Source organism: Sinocyclocheilus rhinocerous, unplaced genomic scaffold, assembly GCF_001515625.1.
Source record: "Sinocyclocheilus rhinocerous isolate Xijiao unplaced genomic scaffold, SAMN03320098_v1.1 scaffold196, whole genome shotgun sequence".
Classification (NCBI taxonomy): Eukaryota; Metazoa; Chordata; class Actinopteri; order Cypriniformes; family Cyprinidae; genus Sinocyclocheilus; species Sinocyclocheilus rhinocerous.
The window spans coordinates 542,004-565,637 of record NW_015633546.1 but is presented as its reverse complement, the minus strand read 5'-3'; the positions used below and the strand labels follow the sequence as shown (position 1 = coordinate 565,637).

At 39.0% G+C, this 23,634-nt stretch overlaps 2 protein-coding genes across 2 annotated transcripts in view; both read right to left on the bottom strand.

Moving 5' to 3' along the window:
• Positions 1 to 5,178: 5,178 nt before the first annotated feature.
• tmc2b (transmembrane channel-like 2b) lies at positions 5,179 to 15,218 on the bottom strand. The gene is made up of 20 exons (XM_016558159.1): positions 15,150 to 15,218; positions 14,770 to 14,811; positions 14,189 to 14,600; positions 13,425 to 13,574; positions 11,491 to 11,581; positions 11,323 to 11,404; positions 11,135 to 11,241; positions 10,623 to 10,721; positions 10,392 to 10,534; positions 10,122 to 10,269; positions 9,823 to 10,017; positions 9,568 to 9,747; positions 9,258 to 9,419; positions 8,804 to 8,932; positions 7,436 to 7,503; positions 7,125 to 7,364; positions 6,073 to 6,198; positions 5,903 to 5,981; positions 5,693 to 5,813; positions 5,179 to 5,521 (listed from the first exon to the last, which is right to left on the bottom strand). The coding sequence occupies exons 1-20, from the start codon at positions 15,190 to 15,192 to the stop codon at positions 5,283 to 5,285; spliced, it is 2,856 nt and encodes a 951-aa protein (XP_016413645.1). The 5' UTR covers positions 15,193 to 15,218; the 3' UTR covers positions 5,179 to 5,282.
• A 2,361-nt stretch (positions 15,219 to 17,579) lies between these two features.
• LOC107744426 (transmembrane channel-like protein 1) overlaps positions 17,580 to 23,634 on the bottom strand; it is a 17,356-nt gene continuing 11,301 nt past the window's right edge. The window contains 10 exon segments of the mRNA XM_016558069.1: positions 17,580 to 17,812; positions 18,014 to 18,113; positions 18,430 to 18,511; positions 18,606 to 18,731; positions 19,537 to 19,776; positions 20,293 to 20,360; positions 20,439 to 20,567; positions 21,912 to 22,062; positions 22,235 to 22,419; positions 22,503 to 22,697. Of these exon segments, the coding sequence (XP_016413555.1) occupies positions 17,580 to 17,812; positions 18,014 to 18,113; positions 18,430 to 18,511; positions 18,606 to 18,731; positions 19,537 to 19,776; positions 20,293 to 20,360; positions 20,439 to 20,567; positions 21,912 to 22,062; positions 22,235 to 22,419; positions 22,503 to 22,697 (1,509 nt within the window).

Genomic DNA, 23,634 nt, shown 5'->3' with positions numbered 1-23,634 from the left:
TTTAAACGTATTTGTCGTAAAACCGAGCGTCTGAGGAAATCTACTCGACTACTAGTTCACTATCAGCATTTAAAAGAACTTTTAATGGATTTTAATAATAAGGTTAAGGATGCCAGAATTAAGTATTTCTCTAATCTAATATCTAGCAGCAGACATAATCCCAAAATTTAGTTTGACACCATACATAACATTGACTCTCCTCCATCACCTGTGGTTCAAATCTCTTCAGTTGATGAGTGCAACAGTTTACTCTCCTTTTTCGTGGATAAGATAAACAATATACGAAATAACTCTTTCTCCTTCACTTCAAATACCTTGTGTCTCCAGGCCAGTAACCCTGGATAATTTTTCCCCATAACACTTGATGATCTCACTAAAGTATTTAGTTCTATGAAAGCTTTTTCTAGTCCTCTGGATGTGGTACCCACTGCCTTGTTTAAAAATGTTATTGACAGGATTGGTCCCTGTGTGCTCTCTATAATTAATAATTCATTAACATCTGGTCAAGTTCCAGTTTATTTTAAACAAGCTGTTGTTCAACCTATTCTAAAGAAAGCAAATCTTGATCTATCCTTACCCCAAAATTATAGACCTATTTCTAAGTTACCTTTTATGACTAAGGTCCTGAAAAAAGTTGTAAATCAACTCTCAGCTGTTTTAGATGGTTATAATGTGTTTGATAAATTCCAATCTGGCTTTCGTGGTATACACTCAACTGAATCTGCTCTTCTTAGAGTTTTAAACAATTTGTTAATGCAAGGTGATGCAGGAGAATGCTCTGTACTGGTTTTATTGGATCTTACTGCTGCAGTTGATCACTGTATATTAGTTGTGAGGCTTAGACAGCAGGTTGGTATCTCTGGAACAGCCTTGAATTGGTTTTCATCATACTTATCAGACAGGTCTTTCTCAGTAAGAGTTCAAAATTATACCTCATCAACAGCACCTGTGCCCTGTGATGTTCCCCAGGGTTCCGTTTTGGCCCCATTACTTTTTGCTTTGTATTTGCTGCCTCTGGGGAAACTGATAAGCAATTTTGAAGGCATTCGCTATCATTGCTATGCAGATGATATTCAAATATATACTTCTTATAAGCCTCATGAAATTACAAAATTGTCTTAAATTGTATAAACTCTATTAAAGTCTGGATGGCAAATAATTACTTACAGTTAAATCCTGAAAAGAAAAACAGAAGTACTTATCTCGGCTCCTGCTGGTGTTCTCCCAAAAGTGATGGAAAGTCTTGGTCCTTTATCACATTCTGTTAAATCTACCCTTCGTAATTTAGGTGTTCGTATGGGACAAGCCTTAAGCCTTGTTCAACATGTGAATTATTTGGTTCGTAATTGTTTTTATCAGTTGACAAACATTGCAAAATTGAGGCCAGTTGTGTCCACAGCGGAGATGGAAATGGTTATACATGCATTTATTTCCTCCCGCCTTGATTACTGAAACTATCTTTTTACTTGTCTTAGTAATTCATCCTTGAAACTCTTACAAGTGGTTCAAAATGCTGCTGCTAAGCTTTTAACTAAGTCATCAAAGAGATCTCACTTAACCCCAATTTTAATTTCTTTACATTGGCTCCCTGTCAAATTTAGAATTCATTTTAAAATTCTTGTGATGGTGTTTAGAGCATTGCATGGTCAAGCTCCTGTGTATATAAAAGAGATGTTGCAACCCTATAACTCCAGTAGGAATCTGAGATCCTCTAATCAGATCCTGCTAGTTGTTCCATGTTCTAGATTGAAGACAAAAGAAGACTGTGCCTTTCAAGTAGTTGCTCCCAAGATGTGGAATGCTCTTCCTCTGAAACTGAGATCTGTGGACATTCTTAAAAAGCAGCTGAAAACTCACTTGTTCAAACGTGCTTTTGTCTAATCTGTTCTTTTAATAGTCGTCCAAACTTGCTTTTGTCTAATCTGTTCTTTTAATTGTCATGTCTATTTTTAATCTTTTTTATTTTTATTTTTTTACAATTTTGATGTAAAGCACTTTGTGACACTTGATCTTGAAAGGTGCTATAGAAATAAACATTACTTACTTAAGTACGGAGTAATATTAATTAACTACATGTACTTGCTCTTGTCACACTGCTACTGTGAGGAGCGAGGAGACGTGGAGAAAACACAAATAAGAGAGTCTTTAATGATCCAAATTCCAGGGAACACAGGGCACGCAGGAGACACACATAGCACTAAATGACAAATAACACTGGACGCAAGACATGGGAACACACAGGGCTAAAATACTCAACTAAACGAGGAGATGACGAGACACACCTGGACTCAATGAAACACAATAGGAACAGGAACAGGAAGGAAACCAAATATGGGCATGTAACACTCGAGGGAAAACTAGGTCATGGGGAGCAAAACACAACACAGACAGTCCATATTTCTGACATATCGCCCCTCTCCCGGAAGGCGCGTCCTCGTGCCGAAGAAACAACAGAAGGTGGGATGGTGGGGAACTTGGGACGAGGCTCAGAAGGAGAACGGACACCCGGGAGGGGGCCGGCAGACAAGAGTCCAGGGAGGTGACGATGGAGGGAGGAGCCAAGGAGGAAACAGGAGGGACTTGGAGCATGCGGCGCCAGGTGGGACCCAGGCCACAGCCAAAATGGCGACCCACGGTGGAGCAGACGGAGGGAGGAGCCATGGAGGAGGAAGGGCTGACAACTCCAGGGGGCCAACCGACTGCGGCGGAGGAGCCAGAGGAGGAGGCGGGGATCCAGAAGGCTGCGGTGGAGCCGGAGCGACAGAGGACTGAGGAGGAGCCGAAGGGATGGAGGAGCCTGACAGAGCCGGAGGGACGAGGCGCAGCCAGAGGAGTGGAGTCCCGAGGCGACGGATGGTCGACAACAGACCAAGACGGAGCTGGAGGGACGAGGGAGTCCGGTGGAGCCAGTGTACTGATGGGCCATGGCGGAGAGGAGGGAGCTAGGAGCCATGGTGGAGCCTCCGGGCTCTCCGGGCTTAACTTGGGAACAGGAGCCCTCTCTGGGCTGGACGTGGGAACAGGAGCCCTCTCTGGGCTAAACTCAGGAACGGGAGCCCTCTCTGTGCTAAACTCAGGAACGGGAGCCCTCTCTGTGGTAAACTCAGGAACGGGAGCCCTCTCTGATCTAAACTCAGGAACGAGAGCCCTCTCTGATCTAAACTCAGGAACGGGAGCCCTCATTAGGCTAAACTCAGGAACAAGAGCCCACTCTGGGCTAATCTCAGGAACGGGAGGGACAGAGGTCACTGACGGAGGAGGGAGGAGAGGGGGCAGGTCAGTAAACAAGTCAATAAAGTCTTCCTCCACTTTCCATTCACCCAAATCCCTTCTCAGCTCACCCTCAGCCACGGTGCGGAGCTCCTCTCCGCGCTCTCACTGTACACGGCTTTCTCCCTCATGGCGGGCGTTGTAGCCGGCTCTCGCACCTGGTCTGACGATCCGTGAGGCTCTGGCTCCGTGGAGATCCTCAGCTCTGTTGCACACCTATGCGATGGCTCTCCGTCAGTGGTGGGCTCATGCTCTTGCTCCACGCAGCGGGGTGATGGTGGGTTTGGGCTCTGGGTCTGGCTGTATTCTGGATCTGGGGTAGACACTCTCCAGAGTCGACGGGGCGGTAGTAGTTGGCCCCGATCCAGAACAGGGAGTTCAGCGCAGTGTCGTCGAACACCGTTAAAACGGCGAGCTGGCTGAACTCCACAGCATACTCCAAAAGGGAAAGGTCCTTGCGGGCGAGAGAGGTAAACTTTGCAGTGAGGGAATCCATGGGCAACACGGGGAAAACAGAAAACAAACACTGTAAAAACGCAAAAAAAAAAAAACCAGGGGAACAACGCAAATAAAATATTTTTAAAGGTCCAGTGTTCTGTCACACTGCTACTGTGAGGAGCGAGGAGACGTGGAGAAAACACAAATAAGAGAGTCTTTAATGATCCAAATTCCAGGGAACACAGGGCACGCAGGAGACACACATAGCACTAAATGACGAATAACACTGGACGCTAGACATGGGAACACACAGGGCTAAAGTACTCAACTAAACGAGGGGATGACGAGACACACCTGGACTCAATGAAACACAATAGGAACAGGAACAAGAAGGAAACCAAATATGGGCATGTAACACTCAGGGAAAACTAGGTCATGGGGAGCAAAACACAACACAGACAGTCCATATTTCTGACAACTCTATGGTTAGGGTTAGGATTAGGGTTTGGCTTAGGGTTACTTGCATGTAATTATGCATAATTTATTGTTATTATAATAGTAAGTACATGTAACGTGTAACAAGGACACCTTAAAATTACTTCCTAGGAGGGTTTTATAATTAGATAATAAAATGTAGATCTTTATTTTCTGACATTTGGTTTTCATTTGTGCTGTAAAATCTAATTAGTGCACATCATATGTCGTAACGACAACGGGTTTTATAATTAGATAATAAAATGTAGATCTTTATTTTCTGACGTTTGGTTTTCATTTGTGCTGTAAAATCTAATTAGTGCACATCATATGTCGTAACGACAACAATAATAACAACACGCAAATCATTAAACGTCAAAAAAAGTACTTATTTTTCAGTACAGTGGACCAACAGTAATTTTATCCTTGTGAAAGTACATTTGTCATAGACGAAACTCCTGTAATATAAGTAGGCTACTGTCCTACTTAATTATTTAATATGTGGTATAAGGGAAAATAATGACTGAACTCTGGGTCAGCTTTCCTTACATAAACCTTCATTAAAAATAAATAAAATAAGCTTAAGCAAACAAACCTATTTTGAAATTCCTGTTTGTATATATGTACAATGTTGCATTTAAATGTCTTTTGTTCAGTGAAACTGAAAGTATAGGTTATAATTAAAGGTTTAATTCATGTTTTCAGGTTTCATCTTGATCCTTGAAAATATTCTTTTTACAATTTTTTTCTTTATTTTAAGTAATTTTGGAAACTATCAAAGTGTCCAACACAAAAAGGGGGATCATAATAAGGGAATCCCATTGGGAAAACGTATGTATTTATTTCATCCTAGAATCCCGATCTGTTTGCAACAATGGAATTTATTTGATGAATAAACCACCACAGACATGTACAGCCATAAACCTTTTATTGCACATATTAAAACTGCATACAAATACATTTTACACAAAAATATTTACATTGTACATACAAATATTAACTACAGGTCATCCTCATTGTGTAATAGTATTAAAATTTGATTTGGTTCCAAATTTAGTATCTAGTACAAAAAGAAACCGTGTTTGTGCATTCTTCATGCACTATCTTCGTGGTGGTGGTCCACCTCTCCCTCTTCCCATCCCTTGACCTGGTGGAGGTCCGCGGGCATTACCTGGCAGAGGCCCGGGTGGCCTGGGACCTGGCGGACGAGTCACTGGAGCTCGGGGATTTGCAGCCGCCAAAGACACATCCTTCTGAACATGTACCCCTTTCCCAGTGGCTGCAGCACCTGGTTTGCCCGTCACCTTTGGTGACTTGCTGAGCTGGTCAGCTGGTTTCTCTGTAATAAAAATGGGAAGTTTATCACAGCAACAGGAACTTCATTGGGAATGAAGACACACACTCAAGTTTGAAGATTTCAAGAGTCTGGAGGTGTCTCCTACAATGTCTGTAAAAACACAGCAAAAGAAACAAGTCGTGACTAGTTGAACGTGTTGTTCAGCCCACTGACCAGTCTCTTCAGCAGATGGCGGGGGAATCAGGGACTTGTTGGGCAGAAGATCCTCCAGGTCTTTCATCACCTGGTTGGTGCTGTCCTTGTTGTTCCTCCTGTTCTTCTCCTCATCTCTTTGCTTAATGATGGAGCAGAAAATAACAACCAATTGCTGACACTGCTGATGTCAGACAACTTTGCCATCATTTACAAAAAATATTTACCAACCATTTGCATTTTGCGTTTTAAGTCCATGTTAGCGTTCTGATATGCTTTGGACACAGCATTCAGATAATAAATAGCCAACCTGTCAGAGACAAGACAGACAGATCGTTTTATTAAAAGCTAAAGAATATAACATTTTTCTTTATACTTTAGGTGATTAGGTGACTACTCACACCATGAGCAAAACTGCAGGCATGATGAGGCCTGGGTTGGATGCATAACTGAAGATGTCAGCCATAAAAGGTGGCAAGTCCTTCTCTATAGTCTCCATGATCACATCATACATCTGATCTTTACCACTGTGGAGAGACATGGATCTCATATTGCTCAGGACATTCGTTATTCAACATTATTCAAAATTGAAATATTTCACAGTTTAGGCCTTTTAGAAAAATAAGATTTTTTTTTTTTTGCTGATCCAAAAAATGTATGACAATTAAAAAAAATTATTATTTTTATTCCATATTGAGGGAGCAACATGAAACAATCTTGTTATACTGTAGCAATATGTTTTTGTAACATTTTAAGACATATTTGTTCCAAATAACCTGCAAATGACAAACATTTTTTTGTTTGTTTATTTAATCACTTTTGGCTTTTTATAACAAGTATTTTATAAGATTTCCTGTATTATTTTGCCTTTAATTAGGGAAGCCCCATAAAAAAATCATGCTTTGGTAAATCATAATTGAGATAAAGAAATAAATATGAGATAAAATGTCCTAATTATGAAATAAAGAAGTTAAAATCAGGACATACCAAGTCGTAATTATAAGCTAAAAAGTCAACATTTTTGTCATAATTATGACACAGTATGTCAACTTTTTATGTCATAACCTAAAATGTCATACTTTTGACTTTTTATCTTATAATTATGACTTTAGTACTTTAATTTAGACTTTTTATCTCATGACCTAGTTTGACATAATTTCGACATTTTATCTTATGATTTTGACTTTTTATTTCATAATTATGACCTTTTTTCTCATAATTTCAACATTTAATGTAATAATTCTGATATAACAAAGACCAACTTTTATTCATGTGGTGGAAATGGGCTTCCATATTTAATAAATAAATAAATAAATAGGGACAATAAATCTATTCTTCCTGACTTAAGGAATAATTTATTGCAGTTGAGGCATTCTGTACTTTTTCACTTTTTTGGCTTATTTACCACAGTGTGTCTTTTCAAGGATTAGCAACATGAATGTTCAGGAGCTACCTGAAGGGTCCACAGTCAAAGGATGGTGGCAGGGTCATAATGGAGTAGACCACAGGCATGAGACTGAGGAAGAGGACGAGGAGGAGCAGTCCCATGTAGAAGTTATTAGAGCGTGAGGCTTTGAACACTCTCGTGTGGGGAACGTTACAGGCCATCACAGCCCAGCACTGGTAATACATGGAGCTCAGCAGACGCAACACATTTACGCCCACCAGCCCAGGTGCGTAGAATGCACCCATCCTAAAAAACAGACATATGTGAAATCATCACATTGCCCATCACAGAGATGATATGTTTTCACTCTTACTCACCAGATCATTCCCTGATTAAAGATGAGCCCAAGCACATTACCACTGATGTCAAATTCTCCATAAGACGGCTGCAGAAACACAAACACACACAGATATGCGTAAATGACAACACGGAAATAAATGTCACAGTAAAAGATACCTCTCCCTGTAATTAAGTGCCCTGAATGGTGTAGTGTGTCTCTCTGTGACTTTGGTTGTAAAGCAGCCCTATCACCTATCCTGCCACCTTCTCATGGTGTTCAGTTGACCTCGGATGAGTGAGTAGTATGTTACCTATATCGAGTGACAGGAAAGTGAGGGCAACAGGGCAAAGCCATATAGAGCATATACTTAAAGGGATAGTTCACCCAAAAATGAAAATTTGATGTTTATCTGCTTACCCCCAGGGCATCCAAGATGTAGGTGACTTTGTTTCTTCAGTAGAACACAAACGAAGATTTTTAACTCAAACCGTTGCAGTCTGTCAGTCTTATAATGGAAGTGAATGGGAATCACGGCTTTGAGAGTCAAAAAACATACACAAACAAAACCAAATTAAACCCTGCGGCTCGTGACGATACATTGATGTGTAAAGACACGAAACGATTGGTCTGTGCAAGAAACTGAACAGCATTTATATAGTTTTTTACCTCTGATTCACCGTCAATGTCCGAACTGTCCTGAGCCACCTATCTCTCAAATGGACCATTGACACTCTTATCTACAATCTCAATTAGGAGTGTCAATGGTCCATTTGAGAGATAGGTGGTGGTAATGCACTTATAAGTCTGCGATCTGCCATAAAGCAAGAAGAAGAAGAAGAAACGTCAGGCGCCAGCTGTTGAACGCGCTCAGGATGCGCACTGGACAGTTCGGACATTGACGGTGAATCAGAGGTAAAAAACTATATAAATGCTGTTCAGTTTCTTGCACAGACCAATCGTTTCGTGTCTTTACACATCAATGTATCGTCACGAGCCGCAGGGTTTAATTTGGTTTTGTTTGTGTATGTTTTTTTGACTCTCAAAGCCGAGATTCCCATTCACTTCCATTATATGAATGACAGACTGCAATGGTTTGAGTTAAAAATATTTGTTTGTGTTCTACTGAAGAAACAAAGTCACCTACATCTTGGATGCCCTGGGGGTAAGCAGATAAACATCAAATTTTCATTTTTGGGTGAACTATCCCTTTAACGTGACATAACAAACGCAGTCAGGTTGTATCCAGGTTGTTCATCTACCCTGTATCGCAAAAAAGGCCAAGAACTAAGCTTAAAAACTACAAAAGTGCATCCGACAGATGTCATCCTGTTTTATGGACTGAGGCTTGTTTGCACAGTGTAATATGAGTAACTTGAATAACAGCAGGGTGTAAGGATGAACTTACAAAGCCAGCTTCCAGATCCCAACACCAGCAATAGTTGAGGAATCTCACAATCACGGCTCGTAAGAAGTCCCCTATCAGAATGGTCAGGTATGTCACCTGAATATCAGATACGGTGAGCTTCACAAACTCCTGTGAGGAAAGAAAACGGTACATTTTAAGCCTACAAGTACCATATCTGATACATGAATGTTAATTACAACGAATGGAATACATTTTCTTACTCTTTGTATTTTTATATCAATATGGTACAAGATTATCCTATTTAAATCAATGTGATAAACAAGTTAGGTCAAAGTAATCAAAAAGTAGTCTGATTATATTACCTGAAATGTGTAATGTAATGGATTATGTTATTTGGAATCAGTAACTGATTACAATTTGTAAGTAATCTACCCAGCTCTAATTATGATAGTTTGGTGATGGTGATGGTGATGCTGGTGCTGACGGTACCTACAATGCCAACTTCTGTCTCCCAGCAAGGACCCCTGATGACATCAGCTGGGGAGATGTTTGGAGGGGGAATGTTTTCTGTGACATTATGGTATAAGGTGTAGTTGGCATAGTATTCTTTAAGAGCCCAGATGGTTTCATTTTTTATCTCCTTCTCATTTTCAAGCTGTGAACATATAATACCAGAGAAATGATTCACATAAAATGTTACGGGATTAGTAATAACCACTTGGTTCATCCCAAAACTCTTAAGTAGAGTAATATCCCCTTTTTACTATGTTTATGGTTACTAGACCATCTATCTATGGTCATACCTTTGCATTGACTTCATCAAACAGCGCAAACAGAAAAGTGTACAAGTTGCCCAGAAAGAGGGCGAAGATTCTGCCCAGCTGCCATTTTAGGGCGATTCGAGGGTGATAGTTCTCCAGCTCAGCTATAACCTCAAACAGAGGTGGACACACCAAGCCCAACAGTGACATCACAATTTCAACCTGAGCGAAGAGAAAACAGAGTTTCAGAATTCTTTTTTTTTTTAAGGCAATTAAAAGGCAAAAGAAAAGGGGTACCTCGTTTTTTTGAAGCCATGACAATTCATTCCTGTCCTTTTTGGCAAACTCCTGAGATCTTTTGACCACATAGTAGATGAGGTATCCGCTCCCACCCAAGCAGCACAGGATGAGCAGGTTTGCCAGGACACGTAGAAAACGCTGCAGGTGAATGTTCTCATCCTTTAGGTTCTCCTGCTCATCTACTATAGACTCCTGAGGGAATAAGACATGGTTTTAGATCAGTCTTACACAGACCCAACAATAAGTTTTTGTCTTAGCATAGTGCACCATTCTTTGATACTATTACTGTCATTAACCTTGAAGCTTGTGGTGGTGGAGGCAAACTTGTTGTCAGCTGTCTCTGGATTTCCTATAAGGAAATCCCAGCTAGTGAACAGCTTCCAGCAGAAGGTGAAGGCACCATCCTCTGCTCCATCTCCTCCTTCATTGGCATTTCTTGCCATTCTAGAAGAAGGAAGGTGATTTTAAAAAAGAAAGAAAGAGGGTCCACATTATCAGCCGATTATCAGAGCATTGTCAGTGAGTAAAATGCTTCACAGAACTGCAAATGTAGTCATTAGACCTACGTTCTGATTACCACCATTAGACTGTAGCCAAATATCCCAAGTCCAACTAAAAGATATGACAGGGGTAACCGGAACTGCAGCAATCCAATACTTCGCTGATAATTGTAATAACCATAAAACATAATGGAGTACTTGCAATAACCCTGTAAAAAAGCAAAAGGTATAATCCAAATAAGACAACAGCAACCTTACAACCTCTTTTACACAGAATCCGTAGTAAAAAACCCTTACTCCAAACTCAAACAGGACAGAGAAGTCCATGGCACTGTCCTGCTCCTCTCTGGGAACTGTTTTTCTGGCAATGGAGCCATAAGGCATGCCCATCAGTACCTACAGAGAGAAAGACACAGATTGCATTAGTGTAGCTTTTTTATTCAGCAAGGACGCATTCAGTTTTATGCGACAGTAAAAAGACATTCATATTGTTATAAAAGATTTAGTATTTCATATTAAATGCTGTTTGTTCGACCTTTCGTCAAAGAAACCTGGAAAACTGTCTCACGGTTTCCACAAAAATATTAAGCAGCACAACTGTTTTCAACACTGATAATAATAATAAACGTTTCTTGAGCACCAAAACAGTATATAAGAATGATTTCTAAAGTATCGTGTGACACTAAAGATGCTAAAAAAATTCAGCTTTGCCATCACAAGAATAAATTATATTTAAAAAATATAGGTAGTGTAGGTGGTGTACATTGTATAAAAGGTGTATTAACAAAGACATCAGCATCACATCTCACCTCTGGAATAACAACAAGTCCAAACACAAAACCAAAGAGAACAAGGTTTAATCCATACATCCACCGCAGGAAAATGAAGTAGGAGGCAACAGATGACCCAAAGTGACCTGCGAGAATGAAACCGATGAGAAACGATTAGGAAAATACTGATTTCACTAAAACAGAAGAATAAACAGAGATGAACTGACTTTCCACTTCTTTTATCCGACTTTCCCAGGGAATGCAGGCTGTCTTGAAGTTTTCAAAGTCTCTATTGAATTTGATTATTTTCTGAAAAAAACAAAAGAACGAACTTTTTTTTTTCGGTAATTGCATTTAAAATGAAACACTTCAATATGGAATATGTAGTGCTGTACCTTGGTCATCATGACTTTGAATGCATAGAGTCTCCTCCCTTTTCCTTTGCCCAAAGCCCCTTCAAACTTCTCCACAAATGCCTGGGCTTCTCTGTCAGGTGATATAAACAGAAATTTGCATTGGAATGGAATTAAAACTCCTGTTGTTGAATTTCAATTCAAAGTGACTCTGTGTTTCCACCTGTATTATCAAAACAACCATTCTGTTTTAATTTCAGTTTTCAACATGGCATGAGTATTTCTCCCAGTGTTTGAGTCACATCACATTACTATACATGTGTAGACGGGCCAGTCCGTTGAGTTACTGGCTGGTTCTGCTTGTATTACGCAGCATGACCATTCAGCATTGTGCAGTAAGCACCAGATACAACACCAGAAAAAATATCATGTTTCACTCACAACCTTCACATACTGTAACTTGAGCATACAGCCAATTAATTAACCCATCAATGCATAATGAATGGGAATAGTGCAGATGGGATGGACACAATAATGAATACATTCACTAACTGAGATATGTGAGAACAAAAGCAGGCCAAACGGATATTACTGAAAAGGATAGTTCACCCCAAAACTCACCCTCATGTCATGTATGTATGACTTTCCGCATTTATTTATTTTTTGGTCCATAAAATGAAAGTCAATGGGGTTCAGTGTTGTTTTAGACCCTGATGACTTTCACTGTATGGGGAAAAAAATTGTCTGAAAAATTATTAAAAATATGTCCTTTTCTGTTTTGAGTGAACTCTTTCAGAAACAGTATGGAGACCAAGGTTATTATAGCTAACTAAAAGTAAAACCATTAAAAAAACAATTTATGTTACTGAAAATAAAGTAAATGTTAAATGAAATGAAATCTATTAAACTTGTTTTATTTCAGCTAGCTACCAAGGAAACATTTCTCATTTTCATTTAGTTTAACTTTAATTCAAATAACTAAAACTGAAAAATAGAATAGATATTTTTTTTAGAATAGAATATATTTATTTTATTAAAAATAGATTTAAATATATATAGACATATAAAATTCAAAATATTAATAAAAATTACAGTAGTATCTCAATGATACTGAACAGTGATGTACAGAAAAAACTTGTTGCCCAAAGTTGTCCAAAGCACCTCATTATGACCTGTGGTGGACCATATCAACATCTGTTTAGTGTTCGGGTATGACCGTATGACCTTATGGAACTTTGTACATGGAAACGCTGAAGAGAGTTACACCCACATACATGCAAAGACTGCCCTCAAGAAACATCAGCATGCATAAAACAGCGTCAAGCTCATGAAAGTGTAACATACCTCTCACCTAGCAGAAGTTACCTATCTAGAAGCTTTGCCAAGTGAGTGTCCCCTTGTAGCATAGTTTCTTTCCCTACAGCTCTCAGGGCCCATGTTACTGATGCTTTCTTGGGCAGTGTGTCAGTCTCTACTAACTTTTGAGGGCACTTGTCCAAACTCTCACTTGTCACTGGTCAATTCCACTGGGCAGTCTGAGGTAAAGGTTCAGACAGAGGCCACTAGGTAATGAATTCACTGGCGTAGACACAGAGTCAAGCGTTTTATCGCAAAGTACAATCGAGCGCGTTTTGGATGATGCTGATTCTTTACCGAGGCTTTTTGTTTCGCCTTTTAAAAGTGCCATGTCATACTGATATTAATTTGAATGACTTTCATGCTTCCTAAAACATTTTTTTTTTCAAAGCCAGCAAGAATATGAAGCCAAAAAGAGCTCCTTTAAACATCAGCTTAAAGTGCATTAAGAGACATGAAGATGCAAGAAAGCAGAAGCACAGCAACTTGTAAGCTTTAATGAAGCACATAAACAAACATGAAACTCGTGCTAGATAAATGAACTTCAGTTGAGGTAGTGGTGACGGACACGAGAGCCAATAGGATCACAGCACAAACAATTAGAAGGAAATCCGTTTTACTTCAGGCACTTGAGTCTCCTCTTCATGCGCCAGGGTTTGTTCCGAAGTGTCGCTATCAGCTTTTTCTTCTCTTCGACATCCTCTTTTAGTCGGGCCATCTCTCCCTCAGACATAGACTCATCTTCTGAATTGTCATCCGAGGATGAACTGCTGCAGAACAAACCCCAGAGTCAGCAGTCAGTCCTTAAAGTCCAGTTTAGCAGTATATTCCACAAGGATAGTGTTGTTTTGGTGGATAAAATGAGTACTAGTCAAGTCAGGTCAAGAGTTCTAGTGGCAGGATGGCCATGAAAAGCACTTCCAGATCATCAATTGGAAGGCAAAAGATAAAAAAAAAGAGTGAAAATGTCTAGCTGAAATCAAAAATGGACAGTTGATGACAACAATACTGCATTACATTGGTTACTAAAAGGAATTAAAATGTCCAGTTTTAATAAATAATACACTTTTTTAAAAGATTCGATTATTAAAATTATAACTTCGTCAGATATATATCTGACAAATGTACTGAATAATTTAATATTCAAATAAATAAATAAATACATTTTTTTTATCACAACAATCACAATTTTAGGTTTTAGTTCCATGGCTGGATTTTATTGCTTTATAATCACATATTACATAGTAAGAATAACTGAGAACATTCAAAAGTTCTTTTATGGCAATAGATGTGAATGGCTGTGTTTCAATTCAAACCGGAGGTAATGAGGAGTGTTGAGTCTGTGTGTGTATGGCGTGGAGATGAAGGCTAGAGAATACTGCACCTGCTGTTTTTGCCTTTGTTCTTTTTATCATCCTGTTTATCTTTCCCTCCTTTTCCTGCTGCTTTGCCATTCCCCTTCTTCTCCTTGTTATTCTCCTCCTCTTTCTCCTTCTTATTTGCTCCTTTTTTCCCTCCTCTTCTTTTATTTCCCTTCTCCTCTTCGCTCTCCTCTTCGGAGTCATCTTTCGCAGCAGCCTTCTTCTTTGTACCTGCTGCTTTCTTTCTTCTTCCTCTCTGCTCTTCCTCACTCTCCTCTTCACTTTCTTCCTTCTTCTTCTTTCGGCCTTTTCGCTTACGCGGAGCCTCCTCCTCCTCTTCCTCACTCTCCTCTACGCTATCTGCTGGCTTGGCTTTCTTTCCTCGAGCTGCAGGCTTCGGTTTATTCCTGCCTTTTGCTCTTCTTTTTGAATCCACTGAAAATATGGGGAAAATGTTGTCAATACATTTGAAAATAAAACGATTAAACACATAATATTTCATATTGTATATTAAATACATAATATAGTGATAAATAATAATGCTTTTGTTAATAAAAATGAAAAAAATTAATAAAAAAAATATTCAATTGTCTGTAAAGCTTACCGTCACTTCCACTATCATATTCTGCATCAATTTCCATCCCAACTGTAACACACACACACTCTGAATTAATAATCAGGTTTTGAATATGGCTTTTATTTTGAATACTTTCACAATAATTAAAATAACGATATATTGTGTTAAACATTAAAACAATTACCATATATTATAAAAACCTGCAAAATAAGGGTCATCATTCAAGCACTGACTCACAAAAGCATAACAGTATTATTAAAAATTTTCAACTGCGTTATATATCAGAATATAAACAATCATTAGTTATCCAACCTATTCATATGTAGATTGATGCATCTGAAACTAGTTTAAACAATCCACTAGTACACACTGAACCAAATTATTTTCTGCTATTAAAATCTACTTACCATCATCCATAGTTATCGCAACATCATTTTTTCTGCGGGGCATCTTGCCGGTTTGAGTTTAAGTCCTTCTATTCAGACTTGCGAGGCATCTAGAGCAGATGACACACCTGACTGTCAGGTGGGTCTCTGTTAACAGCCGCTCACTCCTAAAAAAGGAATCAAATGACTCCTTGACAACAGTAAATGGTAGTCAAGATCTAAAGCCGTGCTGTGAGAGCCAGGAAACAAAACGCCAGTATACGGGGCAGATCAAAGATTAAAATAATCAGAGAGTAATCATGATGTCTCTCGTGATACGTAAACACAAACAGGTTGCCTAAAAAACTGCTTTATGTGCCTGAATTTAATGATGAATGCAACAGAATTCTAAGTTTATTTTAATAACAATGTTTTTGGAAACAGGTTGAACTTAAGAGTCTCAGAAATAATGTGAAGTGCTGATTAAATTGTTCCTCTTTAAGAAAAATGCACAATTCTTGATTAAATAACTCCTTATGGATCTTAGCAGTAGAGGTAAACTGTTTATTCATTTTATATTCTCTTAACACACTTTTTCCTGGTTCTATATCAGTTCCTATACTGAACTATGGTTTAACCATGTTCCGATTTTTTACATTTGTGTAAATAAAGCATTATGTCGACAGGAAATTCAGGCACCACCAAGGAAACTAACCTTCTTGCTCAGGCACAGCAGCCGAATACCAGTAATTGTTTGGAGTTAATTATGTACAAGAGGTCTACTACTATAACGTCCGGTAACAGAACTACAATCACACAGATCAGATGTCCCGCATATAAAAGACGTTTCTCAGTGGTGGTGGCAGGTAAGATACTACATGGTATTGTGAAGACCTCATCAAGGTTCACGAGAAGGTACACAAAACAAAAAGTTGTTACGAGTTGTTAAAACTTTCACTTTTCTTGATTTCCTGCCATTTTCCGGACCATATAAAATGAATTCGAAAAGAGCTGTATCTTCAAATGAACAATGGCTCTCTAAATGAACAAATAAACAAAATCTCAAATGACTCCTGTTAATACTTAATGAAGTCTTCCCATGAATTATGGATGAGCATTTGCAATGTTAATGAAACTTATGTGCCAATTCTCTAATAAGTAATCGTCAAGATCTGATGCAGAGATATCATAAGTTTTTTAGGATTGTGAGATCTCTTTAATCTAGCTTTAAAGAAGGTGCTCAACGATATTCTCAGTGTTTTTACTATCTTCTAGTAGTGGGTTGGGAACAAATGCCCTCACATAAATGGTACACAGCGTAACCCCAAATAGAACAGTGTGGGCCGTGGCATGACAAATGAGCCACATGCATCTTCACTGCCAAATCTGTGGCTGCAGGAAAATAATCCGAGACATCAGACACCCCTAGAGCTGAGAGCAGATTTGAGAATACAGTAAGGCGCATGGAAATGTTGTGGGGCACCTGACACGCTGATCAAGATAAAGCTGCATGGATTGGAGAGTGGGGAAACAATGAAATGGAGAGAAGAGGCATAATGGTGGGCAGGGACAAGCTGTCAATCTTAAGTGTTGAAAAATGATTTTGTTTTCATATCTATGGGGGCTATGTTGCATAGATGCCCAAACACATTTTAGGGAGAATATTTTTTCAGATATTTCAGCAATCAATTTATGTGCAAAAACCATTAACTACAACTTTTGCCTCAATTAACTCCTAATTTGCTGCTTATTAATAGTTAACAAGGTAGTTGTTAGGTTTAGTTATTGGGTAGGATTTTGGGATGTAGAATATGGTCATGTAGAATAAATGCTTTATAAGTACTAATAAACAGCCAATATGTTACTAATAGGCATGCTAATAAGCAACCAGTTAATAGTAAGAATTGGTCCCTATACTAAAGTGTTACCTAGAAAACAAAGCTAGCAAATGTGCTCTATCGTTTGTGTAATGACAAAGCAGCTCTTTATTGCATGTGCAGCTTGCGTGAACAACTCTGTACTACAGGTAAAAGTGATTTTGAAAAAGGGTATCAAAATTTGAGCACACTTTTTTGAAAGGGAAGCCTGTGCCCCAGTACTGATGAAAGGTTGGAAACGCCCCTGAACTTCGGCTGTAGTTTAATAAGTAGTTGCAATTGGCAAGTAAACCAACAATCCAGCAAATATTTCTAAAAATAAAAATAAATATAAAAAACAACAAATGAAGAAATAGTTTGACCCTAGTTTGGCCTGCGTGTAACAAGAGCAGTCATTTCTCTTTCACAGAGATAAGACTTATCATTCTAGAGTTACATAGCCACCAAGTCCTCCACTGAGACATTCATGATATGTGCTGCAGGCCTGGGCACAGGATTTATACTGTATCAACAAGAAATAAAAATGGTCATAAGTGCCAAAAGTCGTGCATGCAACCTACAGATTCATCTATTTATCTATTTACATCTGTGCTGTTTATTTTCTGTTTGAGTGAGAGTTTTTCTGTGGCTGCTGTGGGTGACCTGGAAGATGTCCAGATGCTGTGTGGCCCCGGGATGCAGGGGGTCTGGTAGTTGTGTGGGTCGAGGAGACGGGAGGTTCAGAGTTTTGAGTATGCTGACTCTGTGAGGGGTGAATTAAGCGACCGTTCTGTCCAGCTTGTCTGTGATGCCCTGCTTCATCTAGGCTGCTGCTTTCTTCATTCACTCCTGAGAAAGAAAAGGCAGAAAGACCTTTCAACTGCTGTCTCACAGCAACACTGATATGTTGTTTTAAGACTGTGGCCACATGCTGTCCAAACACAGCACATTAACTCTTCAACATTAATGGAAAGTTTCTCTGCATTGGTTCCAAGTTGCTGTCTTGTGCACTGACTGATGGAAGCTGTGACCCGTTCTGTGTGCTCTCACCCAAATCGGAGGCGCTGTTGCTGCGTTGTTCTCCTGCTTTCCTCGCCTGCTCCAGTTCATTGGCTGCGAGTTTGTTCTTTTTCTTGGTTTCCTCATTTTGCTGTAAACACAAATTGGAGAATTCAGTGACATGACTATAAATGACCTATGGATTTTGTAACATTATCAGAGAGCAGTGAGCAGCTCTATGTCCATTGATTAAATTGAACTAATTTAAATATATATTTTGGTCTATGTGGTAAATAATAATAATAATAATTATTATTATTATTATTATTATTATCATTAATTTACTTTTTAAAAATTGGCTCAATGTTACTGCTTCTCCATCTAGTGGTGAGTTTACATAATGTCATCTGCCCATATAACCCTGCCCATATAAACATTTAAAACTAACAGACATTTGGACTTCCTACCTTAGTTTGAAGTTTCTTTTTCAGCTCCATGTTTATCCTTTTGTATGTTTTAGACGTGGACTGCAGATAATATATTGCGAGACTAAAATGACAGAAAAATAATGTACCATTACAATCGCACATCCTCACAGAAGTACAGGAAACTCATACGGGTGTATTTAGACATTCCAACTTACACCAGGAGCAGAAGAAAGGGCAGCACCAGTACGGGGTTCGAGGCGTAGCTGAATACTTTACCGAACCAGGCAGGAAAGTCTGTCTCCAGGGTCTCCTGAATCACGTCAAACATGCGGTTTTTCCCACTGCAGGAAAAATGGGGGGAAATGATCCATTGTTTTTATAAGAAAGCTGTAAAGCTGTATTAATTGGTATGCTTTTATTTTATGTGTTTATTTCTAGCTTTATGTATGTATGCATGTATGTATGCTTATCCTAATGTAGCTTCTCCCTGGCAGTATTTGTCATTATCTTAAAAAGAAACCAAAAAAATTATAAAATGAAAAATAACAAAGAAACTTTATTCAAGTAACGGTAGCTGCATTTTGTGCTGATTTTGAGGAGAAAAATTATGTGAGAAAATTGTGGACTTGCACTCTGCTGTACTCTAGTGCTAAAGATCTGCCATTGCAAGACTTGGCTCGTAACCATCCCTCCTCCACGTATTCAGTGTTCATTTATACATAAGTATAAATAAATACATACATACAGCTTGTTACTCTAAAGTCTAATTTGTATTCAACTTAATTTAAGAGATTAAAAGCTTTCACCACACCAACCAATTTAAAAAACATCAAATTACTCAGTTCTTATGCTAAACAGACAGGTGTTCTGACAAATAATGCTACCTATCAGATTATGCTACCAACACTGTATTTATCCTACTGTAAGGTAGGTTTAGGGTTGGGGTAGGTGTACATGTTAATAAAGCCTCACACCTTATTAATATCATGCTGGAAGCAAAATCTGATAGGTAGCACTTTTTGCTATCGAATTATGCTACCATCTGTTTTAATGGGAGGTAGCAAAATCTGACAGGGTAGCACAAATCGTCAGAACACCGGCTTCATACTCCACACCATTTCTAATCCATACATAAACTTTCAGAACCTGAAAGGTCCACAGTCAAAGGAGGGAGGAATGGAGACAATGGTGTATATAGCTGGCAGTGTAGAGAGGAAGAGGATGACCAGCAGCAGGGCCATGTAGAAGTTACTGGAGCCTGAAGCTTTGAAGACCCGTTCCTGAGGCACATTACAACACATCACCGCCCAACACTGCAGGTACATGGACACATGAAGCCGGAGAAGATTTAATGCTGGAAGACATGGAGCGTAGAATGCCCCCATCCTGATGACATGCACAATACACAATGACAGAGATTTGATGGTGTACTGGTTTCATATAAAAAGCAAGAAAACACGCTACATTAAATGGAGATAGTTCTCACCATATCATTCCCTGATTGAAGATCAGCCCCAGAACATTCCCACTGACATCAAACTCTGAATAGGACGACTAATGAAGAAAGCGCACTTCAGTTATTAAATGAAGGGGAATCCCTGATACTGACCACCGTGTGTTGTGGATACTCACAAAGCCATACTCCAGATCCCAGCACCAGCAGTTGTTTAGGAATCGCACCAGTACGGCACGGAGGAAATCCCCAATAAGCAGAGTGATGTAAGTCGTCATTGTATCAGAAATAATAAGACAGCCGGAGAAGATTTAATGCTGGAAGACATGGAGCGTAGAATGCCCCCATCCTGATGACATGCACAATACACAATGACAGAGATTTGATGGTGTACTGGTTTCATATAAAAAGCAAGAAAACACGCTACATTAAATGGAGATAGTTCTCACCATATCATTCCCTGATTGAAGATCAGCCCCAGAACATTCCCACTGACATCAAACTCTGAATAGGACGACTAATGAAGAAAGCGCACTTCAGTTATTAAATGAAGGGGAATCCCTGATACTGACCACCGTGTGTTGTGGATACTCACAAAGCCATACTCCAGATCCCAGCACCAGCAGTTGTTTAGGAATTGCACCAGTACGGCACGGAACAAATCCCCAATAAGCAGAGTGATATAAGTCGTCATTGTATCAGAAATAATAAGACGAACAAACTCCTGTAGACACAGAGGATGCTGACAATCTCAAAAGATGTGATATAATTCATCATAATATTAATTCAACACTTGATTTTTAAAGCTATCTTCGTCAAAGTTTTAACCTTGTATTATTTGTTCAAACCTACACTAAATGTTTGTTTGATATACAAATGCTTTACATTAGATTTATTTAAACATGCATAACTTTGCTTAGTATAATATCAAATTAATGCCAAAGCATATGAATTTGCTTTGCCATTTACCAAATCGCATTAAGTCAGGGGGAAAAAAAAGTTTATACTTTTAATTAATTGTAATGACATATATTTACAAATATAATTCACAACCAATCGAAAGCTTGGGGTCCTTAAGATTTTTTTTAAGTCTCTTATGCTCACAATTGATCTGATCAAAAAATACAGTAAAACAATAATATTGTGAAATATTGCAATGTAAACTGTTTTAATATATTTTTTCAAATGTAATTTGTTCATATGATAGCAAAGCTGAATTTTCAGGAGCCATTACTCGAGTTTTCAATGTCATGTTCATAAGTCAATATGCTGATTTGCTGCTCAAGAAACATTGATAATAATAAGAAATGTTGAACAGTTGTGCTTCTTAACATTTTTGTGAATATCATGATACATTTTTACGATTCTTTGATGAATAGAAAGTTCAAAAGAACAGCATTTGAAATGATTAGAAATCTTTTGTAACAATGTAAAAGTGTTTACTTTCACTTTTGATCAATTTAATGCATCAGCTGCTGAATATAAAAAAAAGTCAAGTTCAATTAGATTACTCAGTTCAAATTAAATGGAATTTGTCATATAACTTAAATGCATAACTGATGATTTTTACCAGTTAAAAAAGGGTTAACACCGTTACTCTGTATCACTATAACAGGTCAAAATAGTCTCATTGGCTCAACTAGTGGTTATTTGGGGTCAGAACCTGCTTGACCAAACAATTGAAGACGGGGCATGCTGGGGCAGTGTTTGGGAAAACTCTTTGTAATGTCAGTACAATCCCATTCGGTGCCACTAGAGGCACAGTAAGTACACCCTGCAGCATACTCATGTATTAGTGTATAAATACAGTACCATAAGTGTATACCATTATCCTGAAGCCTCCCATCTTAAGGAGGTTGGGTTCCTCCTACAGTTTCTTTGTTATCCTATACCTAAATCTCTTACAGAGTTTCCCCTTTGCCACATTTTGCTCACTGGAGGTGTGTTAGGTGTAATTCAATACTGCTTTGGGACATATTGAGTTCCAATTGTACTGGAATTTGTATTGTGAAAAGAGCTATACAATTAAATTCAAACTGAACTCAGTTGAACCACTCTTCCCCAGTACCTGTCCAACCATTGTCTCCCAGCAAGGCCCTCTGGGAACATTACCAGTGTGCACTGTGATCGGAAGAGCAGTTGAGTTGTCTGACACAGTCCCGTTGTACAGGTTAGCTTGCCAAATTGTCATATTCTTCTTCACAATCTCCTCTTCTGCCCTCTTCAAAATATGTGACAGTTAGGAGGATAAATGACCTTCATAAGAAGAGGATTCATTTAACACAGATTCTGTGGCCCAAGGGAGCTAAAATGATGGAAGTTATTACTATTCTGAACTTCAGGAAGACTGAAGATGGGACTGAGAGCACTTTAGTCTTTGTTAAATGAAGCTGTACCTTTAGCTGGATGGCATCCATGAGAGCGATGATGAACGTGTACAGGTTCCCCAGGAAAAGGGCAAATATGCATCCCAGCTGCCACTGGAGGGCAATGCGTGGATGATAGTTCTCTAAAGTGCTGATCACGTCGAACAGCATCGGACAGAACATTCCCAACAGAGACATCACCATGTTCACCTGAGGGTTTGTGAAGCCATGCAAAATTCATTCTTATTGATTGACAAAAGGATTACTATTGCACAATATTACATGAGTCTGACCTCATTCCTCTCCCACCAGCCGTAGTTCTCCAGTCCCTCCAGAGCAAACTTCTGAGACCTGCGTACTACAAAGTAGATCAAGTACCCACTCCCTGCCAGACAGCAGAGCAGCAGGAAGTTGGCCAGCACTCTAAGGAATCTTGTCAGGTGGATGTTGTCATCTTTTCTGCTCTCTTGCTCCTCCACAATGGCCTCCTGTTAATGTGCTGAATTTATTATGAAGCCGGGAGAGGCCAGATTAAAGGGATCATATCATTATTTTTTATTATTATTTATTGTTTCACCAGAAGAATAAATTTTTCCCCCAATCGAGATGTTATTTGATGCTTTTTAATGGCAAAAATAGGCATAATTTGGTCTTTCATTAACATTTTCCACACCTATTCTGACTCTTCTGAATGAAACAGGCTGTTTTGATGCTGTGCTCTTAAAGGGTTAGTTCACCCAAAAATGAAAATTAGCCCATAAATTACTCACCCTCAAGGCATCCTAGGTGTATATGACTTTCTTCTTTCAGATGAATCCAGTCGGAGTTATATTAAAAATTGTCTTTGATCTTCCAAGCTGTTTAATGGCAGTCATCGGGTGCTGCAGTGCATCAGTCCAAAAGAAGTGAAATAAAGCACCCATCCATAATAAAAAGTGCCTCATACGGCTCTGGGGGGTGAACAAATCGCTCCTGTAGTGAATCGATGCGTTTTTGTGAGAAAAATATCCATATTCAAAACGTAATAATCACTTTGGAGTTATATTAAAAATAGTCTTTGATCTTCCAAGCTGTTTAATGGCAGTCATCGGGTGCTGCAGTGCATCAGTCCAAAAGAAGTGAAATAAAGCACCCATCCATAATAAAAAAGTGCCTCACACGGCTCTGGGGGGTGAACAAATCGCTCCTGTAGTGAATCGATGCGTTTTTGTGAGAAAAATGATCAATTTAATCTAGCTTGCATTCACTGTTGTACACAGAAGCAGCTCCGGGCGGATGACGTAAGACGTCAGCGTTGTGCATGCGCCGCTCAGAAGTGACGAACGCGGAAGCGCAGGGGAGAGATCAAAACAACGGTCACTAATTAGAAGTACAAAACGAGGATTTGTAAAGAAGAATGTCAGAGGATTTCGATATAAGCCAAGA